This window comes from Parasteatoda tepidariorum, chromosome 9, assembly GCF_043381705.1.
Source record: "Parasteatoda tepidariorum isolate YZ-2023 chromosome 9, CAS_Ptep_4.0, whole genome shotgun sequence".
Taxonomy (NCBI): domain Eukaryota; kingdom Metazoa; phylum Arthropoda; class Arachnida; order Araneae; family Theridiidae; genus Parasteatoda; species Parasteatoda tepidariorum.
In genome coordinates, this window is record NC_092212.1 from 53,288,541 (window position 1) to 53,308,505 (window position 19,965).

The 19,965-nt window shown below is 29.9% G+C and overlaps 2 protein-coding genes across 2 annotated transcripts in view; both read right to left on the minus strand.

Moving 5' to 3' along the window:
- Window positions 1-19,965, minus strand: part of LOC107447491 (protein hu-li tai shao) — a 76,746-nt gene that overhangs the window by 24,085 nt on the left and 32,696 nt on the right. The window contains exons 6-10 of the mRNA XM_071185064.1: window positions 18,759-18,902; window positions 17,255-17,353; window positions 16,291-16,518; window positions 13,233-13,363; window positions 11,150-11,276 (exon numbers count right to left, since the gene is read on the minus strand). Of these exons, the coding sequence (XP_071041165.1) occupies window positions 11,150-11,276; window positions 13,233-13,363; window positions 16,291-16,518; window positions 17,255-17,353; window positions 18,759-18,902 (729 nt within the window). The remainder of the gene's footprint in view (window positions 1-11,149; window positions 11,277-13,232; window positions 13,364-16,290; window positions 16,519-17,254; window positions 17,354-18,758; window positions 18,903-19,965) is intronic.
- On the minus strand, window positions 91-8,848 carry LOC139426415 (protein hu-li tai shao-like). Its single transcript, XM_071185242.1, has 4 exons — window positions 8,795-8,848; window positions 7,654-7,764; window positions 6,061-6,191; window positions 91-4,044 (listed from the first exon to the last, which is right to left on the minus strand). Exons 1-4 carry the CDS (start codon window positions 8,846-8,848, stop codon window positions 3,906-3,908), a joined length of 435 nt encoding a protein of 144 aa, XP_071041343.1. The 3' UTR covers window positions 91-3,905.

The following is a 19,965-nucleotide window of genomic DNA, read 5'->3' on the forward strand; positions in this document are numbered from 1 at the left end:
ACTCATTCCAAATTCCAGACAATAACATTTTAGAAACAAAAATTTTTAACAAGATATGCAATTAAAAAACATAAAACACAAATATTTGAATTGTTTTAAAGCAAATACTTTATTCAAGCTACACTGATGATATTTTTTAAAAACAAAGCTTCGAAATACAAAATAAAGCTAATACTGCTATACCAAATGTCATAAGACTACATATTCTATTATTGTTCTACATTACATATATTCCAAACACATATTGAATTGACAAAAACATTAATATTGAGCAGAATTTATGAACAATGCATTTGCATATACAACACTTAATTTAGTTGAATGAGCCAAAATATACATATAATGTTTATATTTGTTTATATTTTAACTTAATAACAATATAAAAATATATGGTATATTCTTCATAAATAAACAATGATAAATTTTGGGAAAAATACTCTTTTTTTTAAACTATTAAACTCACCTACCATAGTATAAGTAAAATCAACAAATACTAAAATTATTACAAAGCCAAAATTATAATTAATCTATTTAATATAGTAAATATTTACAGGAATTCATAAATATGCAATATACTATTTAAAAATAACAAAAATAATTTTCATTCAAGTTTCACAAAACCAAAAATACTACCTATCAATTAGAAATCTCACCTAATCAAAAATGAAGATAATAAAAGAAAGGTATCACAATTTCTTTTTAGTACTTAAAAACATGTTCTGATCTGTTACCTTATGAATGTAGTTAAAAACAAAAGAAAAAGTCGTATTAAAAATATTAATTTAAAATATTGCTTCATTAACAACTCTTAAACACATAATATTTGCATATAGCATGAACAGTTTATAATTTAACCTTGGTTTTTTATGATACTGCGTGCATAAACCACATAGCATTAATAAATGCATATTATTGCACATTACATAATGCATAGCAAGTACTAATACATGATGCAATAAAATTGGCAGTGAAAAATATATTTTTCTACCAAGTTGTTAAAAAAGGAAGGCTATAAATTTCATCAGTTAAAAAATTGATTCCGTAAAAAAATTTATCAAAAACTAAAATTTTATTTGGGACTATAAGAAATGGCAAATAACTTTTTTAAAAAAACTGATAAGAATTCTAATAGTTTTTAATGGTTTATTTTAAATAAAAACCAACATTGATTAAAAAATACCAATCAGCACACTGACGAATATCTCAATACACACTAACAATTGTTACATAAATGCATTTTTTAATACAAACTGGTGAGAAAATGAGCATTAATAAATGCATATACATGAAATTTTACAATAAGGAACTGTTAGAGAAAGTGTAGAATGACAATAAAAAATGGAATACAGCAATGACTATTAAAGCTTATAACTAAAAAAATGAATATGAAACAATAAAAAATATCACTAGATTCAATTAGCAACAATATGAAAAATGAGCATAACTCTAAGAATATGAATTACACAACCTTAAGAAGAAAAAAAATTTTAAAAGTACGAAAAATGGAATGGGAATTACTTTAAATGATCCCAATTTTTACTTATAATTGAAAATCGTTAATCTTCATAATTAAAAAAAAAAACTTGTTTCATTTTTTTTTCAACAGTTAGAAGAAAAACTTTCTTTAAATGTAGAAATATTTTAATAAAAAAATACATATATATTTAAGTCATTAAGAGCCAATTCCAGTATTTTTATAAATATTACACACTGAAATATGCAATTTCCTAAATAGAAGTAATCTAAATGGTAAGTTTAATTTTATGCTATTTTATTCTAGAAAAGTTGAGAACCAGGCAATTGCAATATTATACTACCAGTCTGCATTATTATCGTAAAAATTATATGAAAGTCAAATTGTACATTTTAAACATTAAATGACAAGTGACAGTGAGATAGTTATATGAAAATTACTACAATCATTTGAAATGTATTGTATAAAATCTTCTAGTTGCAATAGTCTACGATTTGCAGTATAGAATATGTAGACTAAACTTAGATTATGAAGATGTGAAGGACACAGTATTCAATTAGTCAAAGATAATTCCTTATATTAATATAAATTAAGAGCAGTAAAAGTTCCTATATTAGAATTATAAGTGAATTACTATAACCATTTGGAAAACTCTGCATAAAAACCTTTAGTTGAAATAATCCACAACTTGCAATAGGAAATTAGTAAACTAATATTAGAGCATTATAAGATGAAGGGCACATTAGTCAATTAGACCAATAAGTTTCCTTAAGTAATGTGGTAAATATAAAATTAGGGTACTAAATATTCCTATATGAAGTCACTTAGTGACAATTATGTACTTAGATTATTATGTACTTATAATATTATTTAAAGATATTTCTATAATGTAGTAATATATATCATATGATCAGAATTGTTTCACAAGACATTATACAGTTAAACAATTAAATGTAGGTTTCTCATTAACTTCACAAACTAGCAAAGCCATTTTTTGGGGGGTGATTACAATCATATAAACACAGAAAAAAAAGGAACTGCTTTTACTACTGGCATAACACATCTCCCACTAAACTAAAATAAAGCTATAAATCATGACACAGAGAAAAAAAATGCAGCACTGGAAAACTGATTCCTGAAACAGAGTTCTGAGGTACAAATTTATGTTTATGTTTTTAAAATACAACAAAAACTATAAAAAAAAAAATCTTTTCAAAAAGATAAACCCATTCAGATCTAGCCATTATAAAATATGACCATCCAAAATTACTGTTGAGGTCATATTTTATGTAATTTGAAATGCAGGTTCTAAAAAATAAATATATTTACAAAAATTTTAAAGGATTCAAATAATCAAGTCTTAAATATTTGACTAAAATTGACTCTTTTAAATCCATTGTAGATTTATTAAAACTATTAAGCTAACTAACTATCAACCCAATTTTACAACAAAAAATTTTCTTTTCTTTTTAAGGAAAAAATTAAGATTTATTACCCAAGACTTAGGTAGCAAAACATGTCAATGCTTGTCACATCTACAATCACACATTTAAAACACAGAAAGTGAAATATATGTTCTGCCACAAAACACTTGTAAGTAATTTATACACAACTGTGCAATACCATTTTTAGATTCTAATTTAAAAACAACTTTCGAAGCATAACGATTTTAAATAGTTTTGATCATAAAACTGACAAATTAAGTAATATTGATTTTTAGGCATTTTTATTTATTGCTACTAAATTAAGGGTGGAAATAATTAGTGATTTTTATTAAAATATGTTAATCACATTAAGCAAAAAATTTATCATAATCACTGTTTAAGCTGTACTGCTTGGGCGAACAGAGTTGAACCACCACAGATAAGATCTAGATGGGGAGACCTAAAGCTATATTTTTGTAAAAAGAAAGAAAAAAACTCTTACTGTAAATATTATTTGAATAAGTAATTTTCACTACAAACACATCATGTTTCACAGGGCTATTTTTCCCCCAAACTGAAAAGATCATCAAAAACAAGATCTATAAAGCTATTATATAATAAATCAAATGCTTTTTTTTTCCATAGTCAAGCAATACAACACGAAATACTTCTTCTTTAATAGAATAAATTTCCGAGGCTTATGAAGTATTCGAATTCCCTCATGACATTCAGGCAAATTTCTTCATTTTTAAAATAAAATGCAACAAAAAACTAATAACAAATTATGCATTGCAAATATTTAAACATTTACCTCAGATCTACAAAAATTGCTGATATTTAAAGTTTTATTCAATAACTGCTTAGGTGCAATGAAAATATATATATATTCACAGTGCACACATACAATTGGCACCTCTTAAAAGAGACCAGTGTTAATTGTGCATACAGCATAACTATCCACACATTTGCATATGCTGGCTGGAGCACAAATACCAATAACTGAGAAACTAAGCTTGTACCTTAGTGATTTTCTTTGGATCAGGAGTTCCAGTTTCAAGAACTTCCACTTTTTGGTATACGTTGGGAGAATTAACCCAGCGAAGTTTGTCTTGGGTTTTACGACCTTCCACAAGCTTCTTCAGAGGACTAGAAAAAAATTCTAGAATTAATACTTAAGAGTAATAACTACATAGTTCAGTGCTTCCCAAACTTCTGGCTTTTGTATACCCTTTCTAAATTTTTCGTAATGCTGTGTACCACTAATAGAAAAATTTATGTATTTTTTACTATTAAAAAAAATTGCACAAAAATTAAAAATCACAACTCTCTGTTGACATATTAACTGTAATTATTAACTGTTAACTCTGCAAAAAATAGCCAATAGAAAAATATGTAATCTTAAAATTTCACGGCTAGCTCCGTTTTTAAATAATTCTTTTTGAAATTTTCGTTTGTTGCAAGATATTTCACATAAGAACGCGCACCACCGCTAAACTGTTCCTGTACCCCCGGGGGTACGCGTACCACACTTTGGGAAACACTGACATAGTTCAATTTAAAATTTATAGTGAAAAACCATCAATAAATTGGTGCATATGTAAAATCCTACTGACTATTTTTGCCAAGACCAAAAAATGGTAGCCTTCCTTGAAATTAAAATTTTTGCAAATAAAAGAACATTATTTTCAAAATAATCTTTTAATTCTCATTAAATATGCAATGGTTATGATACGAAACAATTTAGCATCAATTTGCAAGAACTTGCGCCAACTTTCCTGGTCAATGGGATTTTTCACAAGTACTAATGAATCATATTGGAAAATACATAAGCTTTTTCGAAGAACTACAAAAAATATATACAGATAATAATACAGATAGAATATGCAATAGTAAAAACATTTATGCCTATAGTGATGATGTTAAATGATCCCAGATTACATATTGCACTTAAAGAAAATCCTGCTTTATACATTTTTCTGTAAAATAACTTGATCTAAATAACTTTAATAAAATTTTTCCTTTGTGTAAAATCTCTATAAAGCTTGAACAAACCTTTTCCAAATTCTTTCTCTTTTTTTAAAAAATAGACTTATTTATTTGTTGTTCGCAGGTAGTGTGACATCCTTTCTAATCTATCTTATTATCCACTTGTCGATGGCAGGGGATTTTCCATTTGAATCAAAATCAGAAAGATGGCGGGATGTGCAAAGCACCGGAATGGGAGCTAAAGGAAGTATGGGAGCTTAAATTGTAAAATTTGAGACTGGAATTTTTTTTCAGTTAACTTCAACCTTTGGATCTTGGAATAGCCCAATCATTTAAAGAACATTACACTAAAAAACTGATTAGGTAATCCTTCAACTTGATTCTGTTGCCTTGTGAGTTGCTTCTAATTCAAAAATAACTTCTGGGAGCTCTGAATTTGATTTCTACAGCATTGTACAGCGTCGACTGAAATGCATTTACAATGGCTTTAATAAGGCAGGCTTCTAGGTACATAACGGGAACATTAGCCCTTCAGAATAAAATTGTGTGGCTGAAGATCTTCTGAAGTAGAAATGATCCGTATATATCCACTACATCCAAATTCCTTTTCAATTTCTTCAATATTTGATTTAATGCATCCGTTGATAGAGATAAAAACTATGATTATGAATAAAAAATATCTAATGATATATCAACAACCAATCAAGAATAGCAAAGCATAAAAACTCTGAAACAATATTCATTTGCAAATAAAAACCAAATTTGCAAACAATAGAAAATATTGAGAGGGATATTGTTGAAATTGTATCTAAAAATAATTAAAGATTCCACATTTTTTTCCAAAAGTCATCTCGTAAGGGCAAGTTTTAAAAAATATGCTTACATTTTTTCACTCCTAGATATTAGGTTTTTCCAGCTTCATACATTTTTATAACACTAGTCCGTCAGACATTTTAAAATCGTGGTTCCACTGTATATAATTAATATTTAAACTTATTTATTTAATAAAGCTACACAGTCAAAAATCATCAATGAAGTATATGTTTTACAAGATGTTATGCAACATTTTTACAATTGGGAAAGATGGTTCAGTTTGAATTATATTAATTTATAAAAATAAAAATAATAAAAAAAATAAAACTAGATTAATAAATAATCAGAATATAAAATTATTACCTTAACCATTTATCCTCTCCATAATACTGAGAATATGATGAAGCTGCAGGAGGTACTTCAACATCGTTCTTCAGCCTTACTTGATCAGTACGAATCATAGGTTGTTTGAAGGTATACCCAGTTCTAAAGCCCTATAAAATTAAGTTGAAGAGTTTAGGTAAACTCAAAAATATAAGACTAAAAAGATTTACAAATTATAAAATATATATTATAAAGATAATTTTTAAAAAAAAAATGGGCATAAATAAATTTGTACTAAAGTATAAAATGAACTTCAATAAGTTTTTTTTTTTCTTTTTTTTTTTTTTTTGAACACAGCTCATAAATGCTCCAAGTATTCTCCCTTTTTCTACATAGTAAATATCTAAGCAGCAGCCAAACTTGTCCCACATACATGCAAAAAAGCAAGTCTTGTATTACTGAGTACACCCCTGCAATGGTACAGTTCCAGGGGAGAAAGGATGGCTTTCCTGCTTTGGTAGCCAGACGACCTGCGAGCTAAGTTAAGTACGTTATGGTATAGCAGTTTAACAACAACTGATACAGCTCACCCTGGGTCCCTACGCAGGCTGATCAAAGTGGTCACCTACCCGTTTACTGACCACTGCCAGTGATGCCTGACTTCAGTGTTCTACTGGGGAAAGTGTCTTAACAATCAGTCTACTGCAGGACCGGGAGTTTTTGAAAGAAGATGGACAAAAACAATCAATCTCTTTAATAAAGCCTTGCAAGAAAAGATCACAGAGTAAGATTAGGTCTCAGAATACTACGACTGACTAAAAACTTCAAACTTGATCGAAACCCTCTTAAACACAGCCAGATGCCAACTTACTCTGCTTAAAGAAAATTTGATACAGTGGTTGCAAAACTTCTCAAATATGAACTATAGCATTGATTTTATGTTATTTTGCAAATTGATTTTATGTTATTTTGCTCATCACTTTACATAAATTCAAAATTTCATTCTTTTTGTCATTTCAGGTGTGCCTTTTAAATTAATGGTAAAATTACAAAAAATTTCGAAGTTTCAGTTCTTCACTACTTTAAAAAAATTTTGCTGAAAGCAGAACAGTAGGCATCCCTGCTCACAACCGATGGTGAAATGAAACACCTGCATATTAGAATACTCAAGTAAGTTATCTCCACCAAAGTTGTTGTAAGAAAAACTTTGAACATTCCTCTTATGTAAGTATATGGACTGTTCATGTCTAATTTATATTTTGTGAAATAAAAGTTAAATTGGGAGCATCTTTTTGCATAACCTCATTATTTAAAACTTAGCTAGAAAAATAGAAAATTTATCCAACCTTTTAAGTTATATTTTAATTTAACATTTTCAAATAATAATTCAGTCAGAAATCAGGCTTTAAAAAATAAAGCAGCAATAAAATAAGCTTAAGTAGTAATATTTAAAAATAAGATTTTCCGTTTGATTAAAGAAACTCATTACAAAACAACTGCTTAAACCTTACGAAATGAACGGTGTTTCAAATAAATCAAACATTTAAAATAAATATATAAATTCTGATACATATCAGTTCATCATCTTCTAATAAATAATTAAATAGCATATGAATAAATAAATATACTTACAGCATTATCCAGCATTCTCATCAGAGCTTCAAATTCAAGATCCCAAACCCTCCATTTCTTTTGCTTCTCTTTTGGCTCTGCTTTCTCTTTATCTTCATCACCTCCAGGNTTCTAATAACCGCTGTGGAGCGTGGATGTTGTGGGATCAAATCCCTCTATAACACGGGATGTATTTTACTGATGTCTCTCTTAAACTTGAGTTATCTGTTTTTAAAATTGAAAAAAGATTAACTATTTGTATTCATATGTAAGTAAATAAATAAGTATATCCCACTACTCACTTAAAGATGCATCAAAGATCCTCATCTATCCGAGAATAATACTTTTAAAACTCTTGTAAACATTTTCTCTAAGATTGATAAATATATGTGTACCGTAGTTTTTTTGGTGCCCCTAAGTTATGACACCGGCTTAGGAGAAATTAAATGGTAAGTACATAAAAATTACGAGATAAAATGAGACCTGTAGCAAGGTTACTTAACTGTATTGGGTGGCAAAGTAAATGTCATTACATCATGAATAAAAAAAAGAAGAGTATGCCATTTCGCTCAAAACTATTGATCCAGAGAAGTGTATAAATATGCATATACATATATTCGATAATATCTATACATATACATGTACTAATTAGATTAAAAAAAGGATATCAATAATATGCATGAATAGAATTAACCAGAGAAAATCCCTGAAGGCCGAATGGTCAGTGACATAAGCGATAGTGTTAAACCACAATCACCCAACATAATTTTGAGATCCGATGGTCATGTACTCATATCATATTTCTTTTATAAAAGAGATAACACATATTATTGACAAGCGATGATGTTTTTTTTTTAAAACACTATCCACGGGAAACCCACTGGATCAATAAGATTGAGAACCTTAATAATATTTGACATCTCTTATCTGCTACTATCGTTCCAATTTCGGGAGAAATTTTATTGGCCGAGACTACTTTCAAAGATGACCCAACGTGAGCGTTATTAGTACGGTTTCGGACAGGAGATTTATTTCTATTCATAACAGAAAATAATTGCTCGCACTGATAAGTACTTCTAAACATGGAAATAATTTCATATGCGAATTTTCGAGTATTTTCAAACCTAGCAGGTAAATATTTGCAAAATTCAGGCACACTCACTTCAATGAATTTTGCCTTCAAATTTGAGTTGCACTGAATCTCAATCACTTCCATATTATTGGATACTGAGTCTATATTTATTGAGAAAATCGAAGAAAGCAAACAAAATTTGTCTTCCAAAGAATTAAAATCTTTAAACCCTGTTTCAAATTCTGTTCTAAGATTTGAAATTATTTCTGCGTATTTTTGATACGATGCAGTATCCCTGGAATGGCAGGTGCCGCAAGCCAATTAGAATTTTACATTTTCGCACGTACAATTTAAAATGATCTGTATAGTTTATAAATAAAGTATATTATAATTTTATATGCTAGTTTCCCTTCTAATTAACATTTCTATTTCATTTTTACTTTGCATCGAATATATTGACTGGGCCGCAAAAATGTTCGCCTCGGGCCGCGAGATTGACACCCCTGCTGTAAAGTATACATAACAAGAGTACAAAAAAATAACAAGAATTATAGTTAGTCAAAAAATATGAAAGATGCATGTTCGTTAAATAATTTTTTTCCACTTTCTGTTGATTGTTATGTAAATAAATTGTTGCACAAATGCAACTTTCATTAAAGAAAACTATGTAGATAAAAATCCCATTTTCATTCCACATTTACTTTGTTTTCTTAAAGCAAAAAAAATACATAGTTATTTCAAATATTTGACTTTCTTGTTGACTTTCTTAGAATTTATTATCGATAAAATAACTTTACAAATCTTAAAAAAAAAACTTGTTTACTTAAAACTAGGAATTGCATGTCCGTTCAAGATAATATTTATGATAAATATTTGTTTCATAATTTATAAAGTTTATAAAATTTTTATAATTAAAAAGATAGCTAACAAAAAGAAACTAAATTAATATTTCTAGAACAAGTCCATACCTGTGTTTCACAAGCTGCAACACACTTATGCAACATAAAGACTGCTTCTTCTATGGATTCTCCACAAATTAAAATGCCCCTATTTCTCAAAATTAAAATCTAGAAAGTAAAAATATTTATCATTATCAAATAAAAATATTACTCAATATCACAAAAATATGATAAAACTCCTGGTGATCTGTCACTGTATATTAACAGAAGTTATTGATTTTATCCTCTTGATGTTTCACAAATAAGCAGATTTCTCAATATATATCTAGTGTGCAAGCGATTAACAAANTCTCAAAAAAAAAAAAAAAAAAAAAAAAAAAAAAATTTTAAAATTAGTTTTCTGTACTGACCTAAAAAAATAGAAAAAATACTTATGTCAAATCGAAAACGTAGAGGCCCAGAAGCAGAAAGTGCCTAAAACTGTGACGTACGTCGCAGAACAAACGTACGTCGCAGTCCTGCAGAACAATTTGTATCCTGAATACTTCTGTAACCACTTTTATCAAGAGAGCTTCTAAAGCAAGCAAAACTAAATTCAGAGATTTCAAATTTTATAAAGTTCATGACTTTTAGTATTTTCTATTACCATTTCAGAAGCAATTTGTGCATCGTGGGGATCCACGATTGACAGAATTGTTTCTAAAAGACCAAATGCTTTTGATGGAGAGGAAGAAGTTGTTGGAACAACAGACCAACGAATGTCTGTGTTTGCAAATGGTGCACTATCTGGGCACTTGTCCCTTCGAAAAATTTTTAAGGCAGCCCTTATTTTAATGTTTGGACCTTCATATCATAGGCATTTTATTAATAATTCATCATCATTCTCATTAACAAAATTTTTTTCTTCAAAAGTGATTGAAAAAGTAGCAAATCAAGAATGTTTGCCTTGGTTTAAAAAATAATGTAGTGCATCTGTGTATGATCCTATAATTTAATAAATGAAAGTATAGTATTTTAACATAAAGTTGGGTTTTTTTCGCTGTGTAATGCTTGCAGAACATTTGTTTAAATTAATAAGTCCTGTTGCAGAACATTTGAAAATATTCTGCTTCTGGGCGTAGAGGGAATTTTCAGTGAAAATAGAAGTTAATAGTTAAGTAATAGTAAATCAAAATTTTGATAGGCCATTAAATGGTGAAAGAGCCTTGCAACATTTAAGAAACAATTGTATTAGCATCACGCACAGAGCTAAAAAAACTAAACTAAACTCCATAGAGGGCCAAGGCCTACTGTGCCCATCTCAGTTTTCTTGACCTTGGGCTCTGGGGTGCAGGAGCAGATGTTCCGGTTAGGTGGTCAGCCAAATGCAAAACTCCCAGTGTTCAGTTCCCAAGCATGCTTGGTACTCATTTATCGACCCACTGAAGGGATAAANGGCACCTCTTAAAAGAGACCAGTGTTAATTGTGCATACAGCATAACTATCCACACATTTGCATATGCTGGCTGGAGCACAAATACCAATAACTGAGAAACTAAGCTTGTACCTTAGTGATTTTCTTTGGATCAGGAGTTCCAGTTTCAAGAACTTCCACTTTTTGGTATACGTTGGGAGAATTAACCCAGCGAAGTTTGTCTTGGGTTTTACGACCTTCCACAAGCTTCTTCAGAGGACTAGAGAAAAAATTCTAATTAATACTTAGAGTAATAATTACATAGTTCAATTTAAAATTTATAGTACAAAACCAATAAATTGGTGCATGTGTAAAGTCTTATTGACTATTTTTGTCCAAACCAAAAAATGGTAGTCTTCCTTGAAATAAAATCTTTTGCAAATAAAAGAATATTATTTAGGAAATTATTTTTTAATTCATCTTTTAATTCTCATTAAATATGCACTGGTTACTATATGAAAAAAATTAGCGTCAATTTGACAGAACTTACACCAACTTTCCTGGTCAATGGGATTTTCCACAAGTACCAAAGAATAATATTGGTAAATACATAAGCTTTTTCGAAGAAGTACAAAAAATATATACAGATAATAATACATATAGAATATGAAAATTGCCTATAGTGATAATGTTAAATTATCCCGGATTTTACGTGGCACATTAAGAAAATCCTGCTTTATATATTTTTCTGTAAAATAACTTTCTCAATGAAGCTTGAACAAACCGTTTCCAAATTCTTTTTCTTTCTTTTTTAAGAGGCTTATTTATTAGTTGTTTGCAGCTGGTGTGACATTTTTTTTCCAATCTATCTTATTATCCATTTGTCAATGACAGGGTATTTTCCACTTGAATCAAAATCAGAAGACGGTGGAATGTGCAAAGCACCGGGATAAAGGAAGTATGGGAGCTTAAATCGTAAAATTTGCAACTGGAATTTTTTTCCAGCTAACTTCAATCTCTGGATCTTGGAATATCCCAATCATTTAAAGAATGTTACACTAAAAAACTGATTAGGTAATCCCTTTACTTGATTCTGTTGACAGACTTGTAAGATACTTCGAATTCAAAAATAACTATTCTGGAAGCCCTGAATTTGACTTCTACAGCATTCTACAGTGTCGACTGATATGCATTTCAAATGGCTTTAATAAGACAGGCTTCTCTGTACACAAGGAGAACATTAGCCCTTTAGAATAAATTGTGTGGCTGAAGATCTTCCGAAGTCAATGATATGTATATCCACTGCAACATCCCCATTACTTATCAATTTTTTAAATATTTGATTTAATGCTTGCTTCCATTGATAGAGATGAAAACGATGATTTAAATAAAAAATATCTGACGATATATCAACAACTGATCAAGAGTTCCAAAGCATAAAAACTTTTAAGCAATATTTATTTGCAAATAAAAATCAAATTTGCAAATAATAGTAAGTATTGAGAGTGATATTGTTGAAATAGTATCTAAAAACAATTAAAGATTACACATTTTTTTCCAAAAGTCATCTCGTAAGGGCAATTTTTAAAAAATATGCTTTAATTTTTTTCACGCCCTGATTTTACGTTTTTCCAGCTTCATCCACTTTTTCAACACTAGTCCGGCAGAAAACGTAAAATCGGGGTTCCACTAATTAATATTTAAACTTATTTATTTCATAAAGTTACATGATCAAAAATCATCAATGTTTTACAAAATGTTATGCAACATTTTTACAATTGCGAAAAATGGTTCATAAAATAATAATAAAAATTTTAAAAAATTATTTTAAAAGATAAAAATTTATAAAAATAAAAAATAAAAATATATATTTTTTAAAAATAATATTTATAAAAATAAAAAATATATATACTTTTATAAAAATAATTTTTATAATATTTTCAAAATTTATAAATTTTAAAAATTTATAAAAATAAAAAAAATATAGATTATAACAGCAAAAACAATTACTAACAAATAAAAAAAAGATTCAAATCGAAAAGGATTCAAATCAAAAATAAGTTAACACCTTTTACAAAAATAAAACATGTAGGAGACTAATAATTAAAAATAATTAAAAATAACTAATTACAAACTAATGCATTACATATTTTAAAAAATTTTATTTTATCAAATCAAACTCTTAATTCAATACTAGTTTGATGATTAATAAATGATCAATATATAAAATTATTACCTTAACCATTTATCCTCTCCATAATACTGAGAATATGATGAAGCTGCAGGAGGTACTTCAACATCGTTCTTCAGCCTTACTTGATCAGTACGAATCATAGGTTGTTTGAAGGTATACCCAGTTCTAAAGCCCTACAAAATTAAGTTGCAGGGTTTCGGTAAACTCAAAAATATAAGAATAAAAAGATTCACAAATTGTAAAATATATATTATAAATACAGTGAAACCCCGATTTTACGTTTTCGATCGGACAAGCGATAAAAAACGGTCGAAGCGGAATAACGTAAAATCGAGATTAAGAAAAATCTATGCATATATTTCTAAAAATTTACACCTACCAGTTAAATTAATGGAAAAGATTAGTAATCTTCACTTCCTCTCTGTTTTTAGCTACAATTTCATCTACAACTCGTTCAATACTAACTATTTTTTGCAAATTTTCTTCTTGATTTACATTTGCAAGTAAAAATTGTTTTAGAGTCTTTATGCTTTGTAGTTTTTATGCTTGTCACCCACCCCCTATTGACAAATAGAACAGAAAGAATGCAAGAATTGCTCCATACAGCTGAAAAGCAAGTTTTTCTTGTTCAAAAAACTAGAAAAAAGTTTGTGTGAGAGTTGTAGAATATAAAATATTAATTTGATCTGTTGGTAGAAAAACATATCAAGCGGGATTTCCATAAAAGGGGTAACGCAAAATCCGGGATATTTTAACATTATCGGTACAGGCAATTTTCACAGATCAGCAGAAAATGACGTAAGAAGCGGGATAACATACGAAACGGACAACGTAAAAACGGGGTTCCACTGTATAATTTTTTTTTTAAAAAAATTGGCCTAAAAAAGCAAGTCTTGTAAAAGTGAATACACCCCCGCAGTAGTACAATTCCATTAGGTAGTTAGGTAATTTATTTACGTCGCACTAGAGCTGCACAATGGACTATTGGCAACATTCTAGGAAACATCCCTGAGGATGATCCGAAGACATGCCAATCACAAGTTTGATCTTCTTTAGAAGGGCTTTCTGCTTTAGTAGCCAAACGACCTGCGAGCGAAGTTTAGTACTTTATGGTAGAACAGTTTAATGCACACCCTCGGTCCCTACGCAGGCTGATCACAGTGGTCACCTACCCGCTTACTGAACACTGCCAGTGATGTTTTACTTCAGTGTCCTACTGGGAACAGTGTCTTTACATTCAGTCCACTGTGGGACCGGGAGTTTTTGAAAGATGGACATAAACAATCTCTTTAATAAAGCCTTGCAAGAGAAGATCACAGAGTAAGATTAGGTGTCGGAATACTAGTCCGAAATACTAAAAACATCAAACTTGATAGAAACCCTCTTAAACACAACCAGATGCAAACTTACTCTGCTTAAAGAAAATTTGATGCAGTGGTTACAAAACTTCTCATTTATGAACTTTAGCATTGATATTATGTTATTTTACAAATTGATTTGTTATTTTGTCCATCACTTTATATAAATTCAAAATTTCATATAAAATGCCATTCTTTCTGTCATTTCAGGTGTACCTTTTAAATTAATGGTAAAATTACAAAACATTTCAAAGTTTTAGTCCTTAGTTCTTCACTACTATAAAAAAAATTTTGTTAAGAGCAGAACAGTAGGCATCCTTGCTCACAACCAATAGTGAAATGAAACACCTGCATATTAGCATTATCAACCCCAAGTTATCTCCACCAAAGTTGTATGAAAAACTTCGAACTCTTATATTAGTATACGAACTGTTCATGTCTAATTTATATTTTGTGAAATAAAAATCAAATTGGGACCATCTTTTTGCATAACCTCATTATTTAAAACTTAGCTAGAAAAATAGAAAATTTATCCAACCTTTTAAGTTTTATTTTAACTCAACATTTTCAAATAATAATTCTGTCAGAAATCAGGTTTTAAAAAATAAAGCAGCAATAATATAAGCCTAAGTAGTAACATTTAAAAATAAGATTTTCCGTTTGATTAAAGAAACTCATTACAAAACTGCTTAAACCTTAAGCATTGAACGGTGTTTCAAATAAATCAGACATTTAAAATAAATATATAAATTCTGATACGTATCATTGTATCATCTTCTCAGGGTTACCACAGTAAAAAATGAACAAAAATAGTTGCTTTTAGTAGCCTCAAGCAGGAAAATAGTTGCCTAAAAGTATAAAAAATAGTTGCCTGAACAGGAACAAAAACGCTTAAAATGAAAAACAATAATTGAAAAAAATTAATGGAGAATCTTTTTTTTATTTATTTTCTTTTCATTGATCAACTGAGTTCAGAACGAAAATTTAAAATAACAGCGATTGTGCAGCAATCGCAAAGTAACAGTAGGTCTACTAAAAATAACTGACAAGAATCGTTAAATCCAGATAGAAAAAAAATGGTATGAAATAATGCAAAACGATTGCTAAGTAGCAAAAGTCTCGCTGAAAATAATTTACGAGAAACCCGGCAATTATTTCCAACGATCGCAAAATGACTTAAATCCCATTGAAAATAATCTTCAAAAAACGCAAAATCCCAAAGACAAAAATGTTCTAAATGACATCGCTGATCCTCGCACGAAACCGGGAGTTCTGATTCAATTCACTCTTCGTCATTCAACATCACGAAACTATTAGCGTCTTTATAGTTAAACGCTATCTACATCTCTGCAGCTAGATGAAATCAAAATCGTCTTCATCAGAGCTGTAACAGCGTTAGCGTAGTCAAGGATCCTTGCATATTAAATCGTTAAACCGCTATTGTAGTCTTATACCGACGGCTTTAATCAGATTTCTGATGCACATGGTAGGCGGCACTATACGTAAATGTTAGCGAGTGGACTGAAAAGTAATGTTCATTTTTGCGAAAAAACTTCGCTAAGAGTAAAAAAGTCTCCCAATAGTCGCATATTCCTGAAAATAGTTGCTTTTTTAGTCTTTTCAGGCAAAAAAAAGTCGCCATAGTCTGAAAATAGTAGCAAATAGTCGCATTTTAGTAGTCTGTGGCAACCCTGTCTTCTAATTAATAATTAAATAGCATATGCATAAACAAATATACTTACTGCATTATCCAGCATTCTCATCAGAGCTTCAAATTCAAGATCCCAAACCCTCCATTTCTTTTGCTTCTCTTTTGGCTCTGCCTTCTCTTTATCTTCATCACCTCCAGGAGGTTCATCATCTTTGATTTCTATAGGATAACCTCCAGATATGATCATTTCTCGTTCATTTTTAATAGCTTCTTCTGACATCATTTGAATATTATCAATACCAATAGGCATTAACCTCACCTAAACAATTAATAACACATTTTTAAAAAAAATTACAAGAAACTGTAACAAATATACATAACAAGATTGTTATGTAAATAAATTGGTGCACAAATGGAACTTTCGTTAAAGAAAACTATGTAGATAAAAATCCCATTTTCATTCCACATTTACTTTGTTTTTTAAAGCAAAAAAAAAAATACAATTGTTGTTGTAGTTGTAGTTAATTTACGTCGCACTAGAGCTGCACAATTGGCTACTGGCGACGGTCTGGGAAGCATCCCAAAGGATTAGCCGAAGACAAGCCATCACAATTTTGATCCTCTGCGGAGGGGGTGGCACCCCAGCTTCGATAGCCCGACGAACGGCGCGCGAAGTCGAGCACTTTACAGTAGCACAGTTTAACGAGGACCCATACCGCACACCCTCGGTCCCTACGCAAACTGATAAAAGTGGTCACCCACCCGCACACTGACCGCAGCCAGTGATGCTTGACTTCGGTGATCTGCTGGGAACCTTGTCCGAACGATCAGTCCGCTGCGGGACTTTTCAAATATTTGACTTTCTTAGAATTTATTATTGGTAAAACAACTTTACAAATCTAAAAAGAAAAAACTTGTTTACTTAAAACAAGGAATTGTACACCCGTTCAAGACAATATTTATGATAAATATTTGTTTCATAATTTATAAAATTTTTATAATTAAGAAGATAAAAAAAAAAGAAACTAAATTAATATTCTAGAACAAATCCATACCTGTGTTTCACAAGCTGCAACACACTTATGCAACATAAAGACTGCTTCTTCTATGGATTCTCCACAAATTAAAATGCCCCTATTTCTCAAAATTAAAATCTAGAAAGTAAAAATACTTATCAATATCAAATAAAAATATTTATCAATATCAGAAAAATATGATAAAACTCCTGGTGATCTGTCACTATATATTAACAGAAGTTATTGATTTTATCCTTTTGATGTTTCACAAATAGGCCGATTTCTCAATATATATCTAGCGTGTAAGAGATTAACAAAATAAAACAAATTTCAAAATTAATTTTCTGCACTGACCTAAAAAAATAGAAAAAATATTTATGTCAAACCCAAAACGTAGAGGCCCAGAAGCAGAAAGTGCCTAAAACTGAGACATACGTATCAGAACAAATGAAGTCCTGCAGAACAATTTGTATCTTGAATACTTCTGTAACCATTTTTATTAAGAGAGCTTCTAAAGCAAGCAAAAGAATTAAATTCAGAGATTTCAAATTTCATAAAGTTCATGACATTTTGTATTTTCAATTCCCATTTCAGAAGCAATTTGTGAATTGTGGGGATCCACGATTGACAGAATTGTCTCTAAAAGACCAAATGCTTTCGATGGAGAGGAAGAAGTTGTTGGAACAACAGACCAACGAATGTTTGTGTTTGCAAATGGTGCACTATCTGGGCACTTGTCCTTTCAAAAAATTTTTAAGGCAGGCCTTATTTTAATGTTTGGACCTTCATATCATAGGCATTTTATTAATAATTCATCATCATCATCATAGTCATTAACAAAATTTTTTACTTCAAAAGTGATTGAAAAAGTAACAAATCAAGAATGTTTGCCTTGGTTTAAAAAATAATGTAGTGCATCTGTGTATGATCCTATAATTTAATAAATGAAAGTATAGTATTTTATTGTAAAGTTGGCTTTTTTGCGCTGTGAAATGCTTGCAGAACATTTGTTTAAATTAATAAGTCCTGTTGCAGAACATTTGAAAATATTCTGCTTCTGGGCGTAGAGGGAATTTTCAGTGAAAATAGAAGTTAATAGTTAAGTAATAGTCAATCAAAATTTTGATAGGCCATTAAATGGTGAAAGAGCCTTGCAACATTTAGGAAACAGTTGTATTAGCATCACGCACAGAGCTCCAGTAGAAATTTGAGAACTCAAGATATTTAAAAAGTGGTCAAAGTGGTTTTGATAGCTGATAATTTCAATTAGCAATCAAGTCTGAATGGTGAGAAAAAGGCAGAAACTTGTATTGTCATAAAATAGATAGCTCCACTGAAAATTTGAGAACTCTAATTCAGAGTTTTGATTGGTGAGAGATTTCCTTGAGAAATTCTATTTGTAGTAGTAGAATAATTCAATCAAATTAAATTAACAGGTTAAAAAAAACCTTCAATGTAAAGTTATGCAAAAAATGAAAAAGCTTGGTAGCATTGCATTAAAACATATCAATTAAAAAGTTGGAAACATAAGATTTCAACTTACTTTATTTAGAGGCCCTAGACTACGTGAAATTTGATCTCTCCCAGATTGGTCAGATGGTATACCATGAAAATCGCAGTAACTTATCTCTCCAAGAATGGCAGCTTCTTGACTGATGGGCAAAAGACCACATTTGGTGGCAGATACCTAGAAAAAAAACAAATTAACTTAAAACTTATTCTTAGATGAATAAATAACTGAATTAGAATGATAGCCACATGCTAAAAAAAATGCAATTTTCTTTGAACAAATATAACATAGCATTTAAATGATAAACATATACCTTGTACACAATCTTGTTACATAATCTTGCACAGATAAATATGTACAAGATTTTATGATAATTGATAAATAAATATGGCTTAATCTGTAAAATAGAAAAACAATCAATTCAGAAACTCAGTGTGTAAACAGGTTTAGAAATCAAGATAAAGTAGTTTACAGACTATTTGAATAGTTTCTAAATTAATTTCATTGAAAAATAACAAGAAAATTGCAGCTTGGACCAAAAAAACATTTGCACTACTTTAATGAGCAACAAAATACAGACATTTTTAAGAAATGCGAAAGTCTTAAAATTTTCTAGTTGTCTTGAACTTAAAAAGTAATTTTCCATAAACTTCTTAAAAATTTTACTTAAAGAAGTATCAAACTGCTCCTTAAAATTTTATTTGTCTTTTAGTTTAGTATGTTTAAAATTTGTGTGCAGATAAAATAAACGTTATTTTCAAATATTTTCAATAAATTTTTCTGTGTTAGTAATTTTGGCCAACACAACTACATCCTAGTTGCTGAAGCACACTGATTTGAGGAGCAACAAAATACAGACATTCCTTATTACAGAGATTCCTCATATACTCGTTAGGAATGAGTTCAATTGTGGTGACTCAGGGAATAGAGCGCTCGACACCCAATGAGGTGACCAGGGTTCGATCACAGCTATAGCTGGTCAATTCGAATTCCGCACTCTGATTGCAGCGACCACAGAGCTGACGTAAATTATCCTCAGTGGTAGACGGATCATAGGTTAGAATCCCCTTGTTATCAGACTAACCGTGGGAGACTTTTGTGGTTTTACCTCTCGATGTAACGCAAATGCAGCTTAGTTCCATCAAAAAAAGTCCTCTATGAAGGCAAATTTCTCCCAATACTTGATCCAGGAGTTCCTTTGTCTTCTGGATTGGGTTCAAAATTACATGGCTACGGAGTA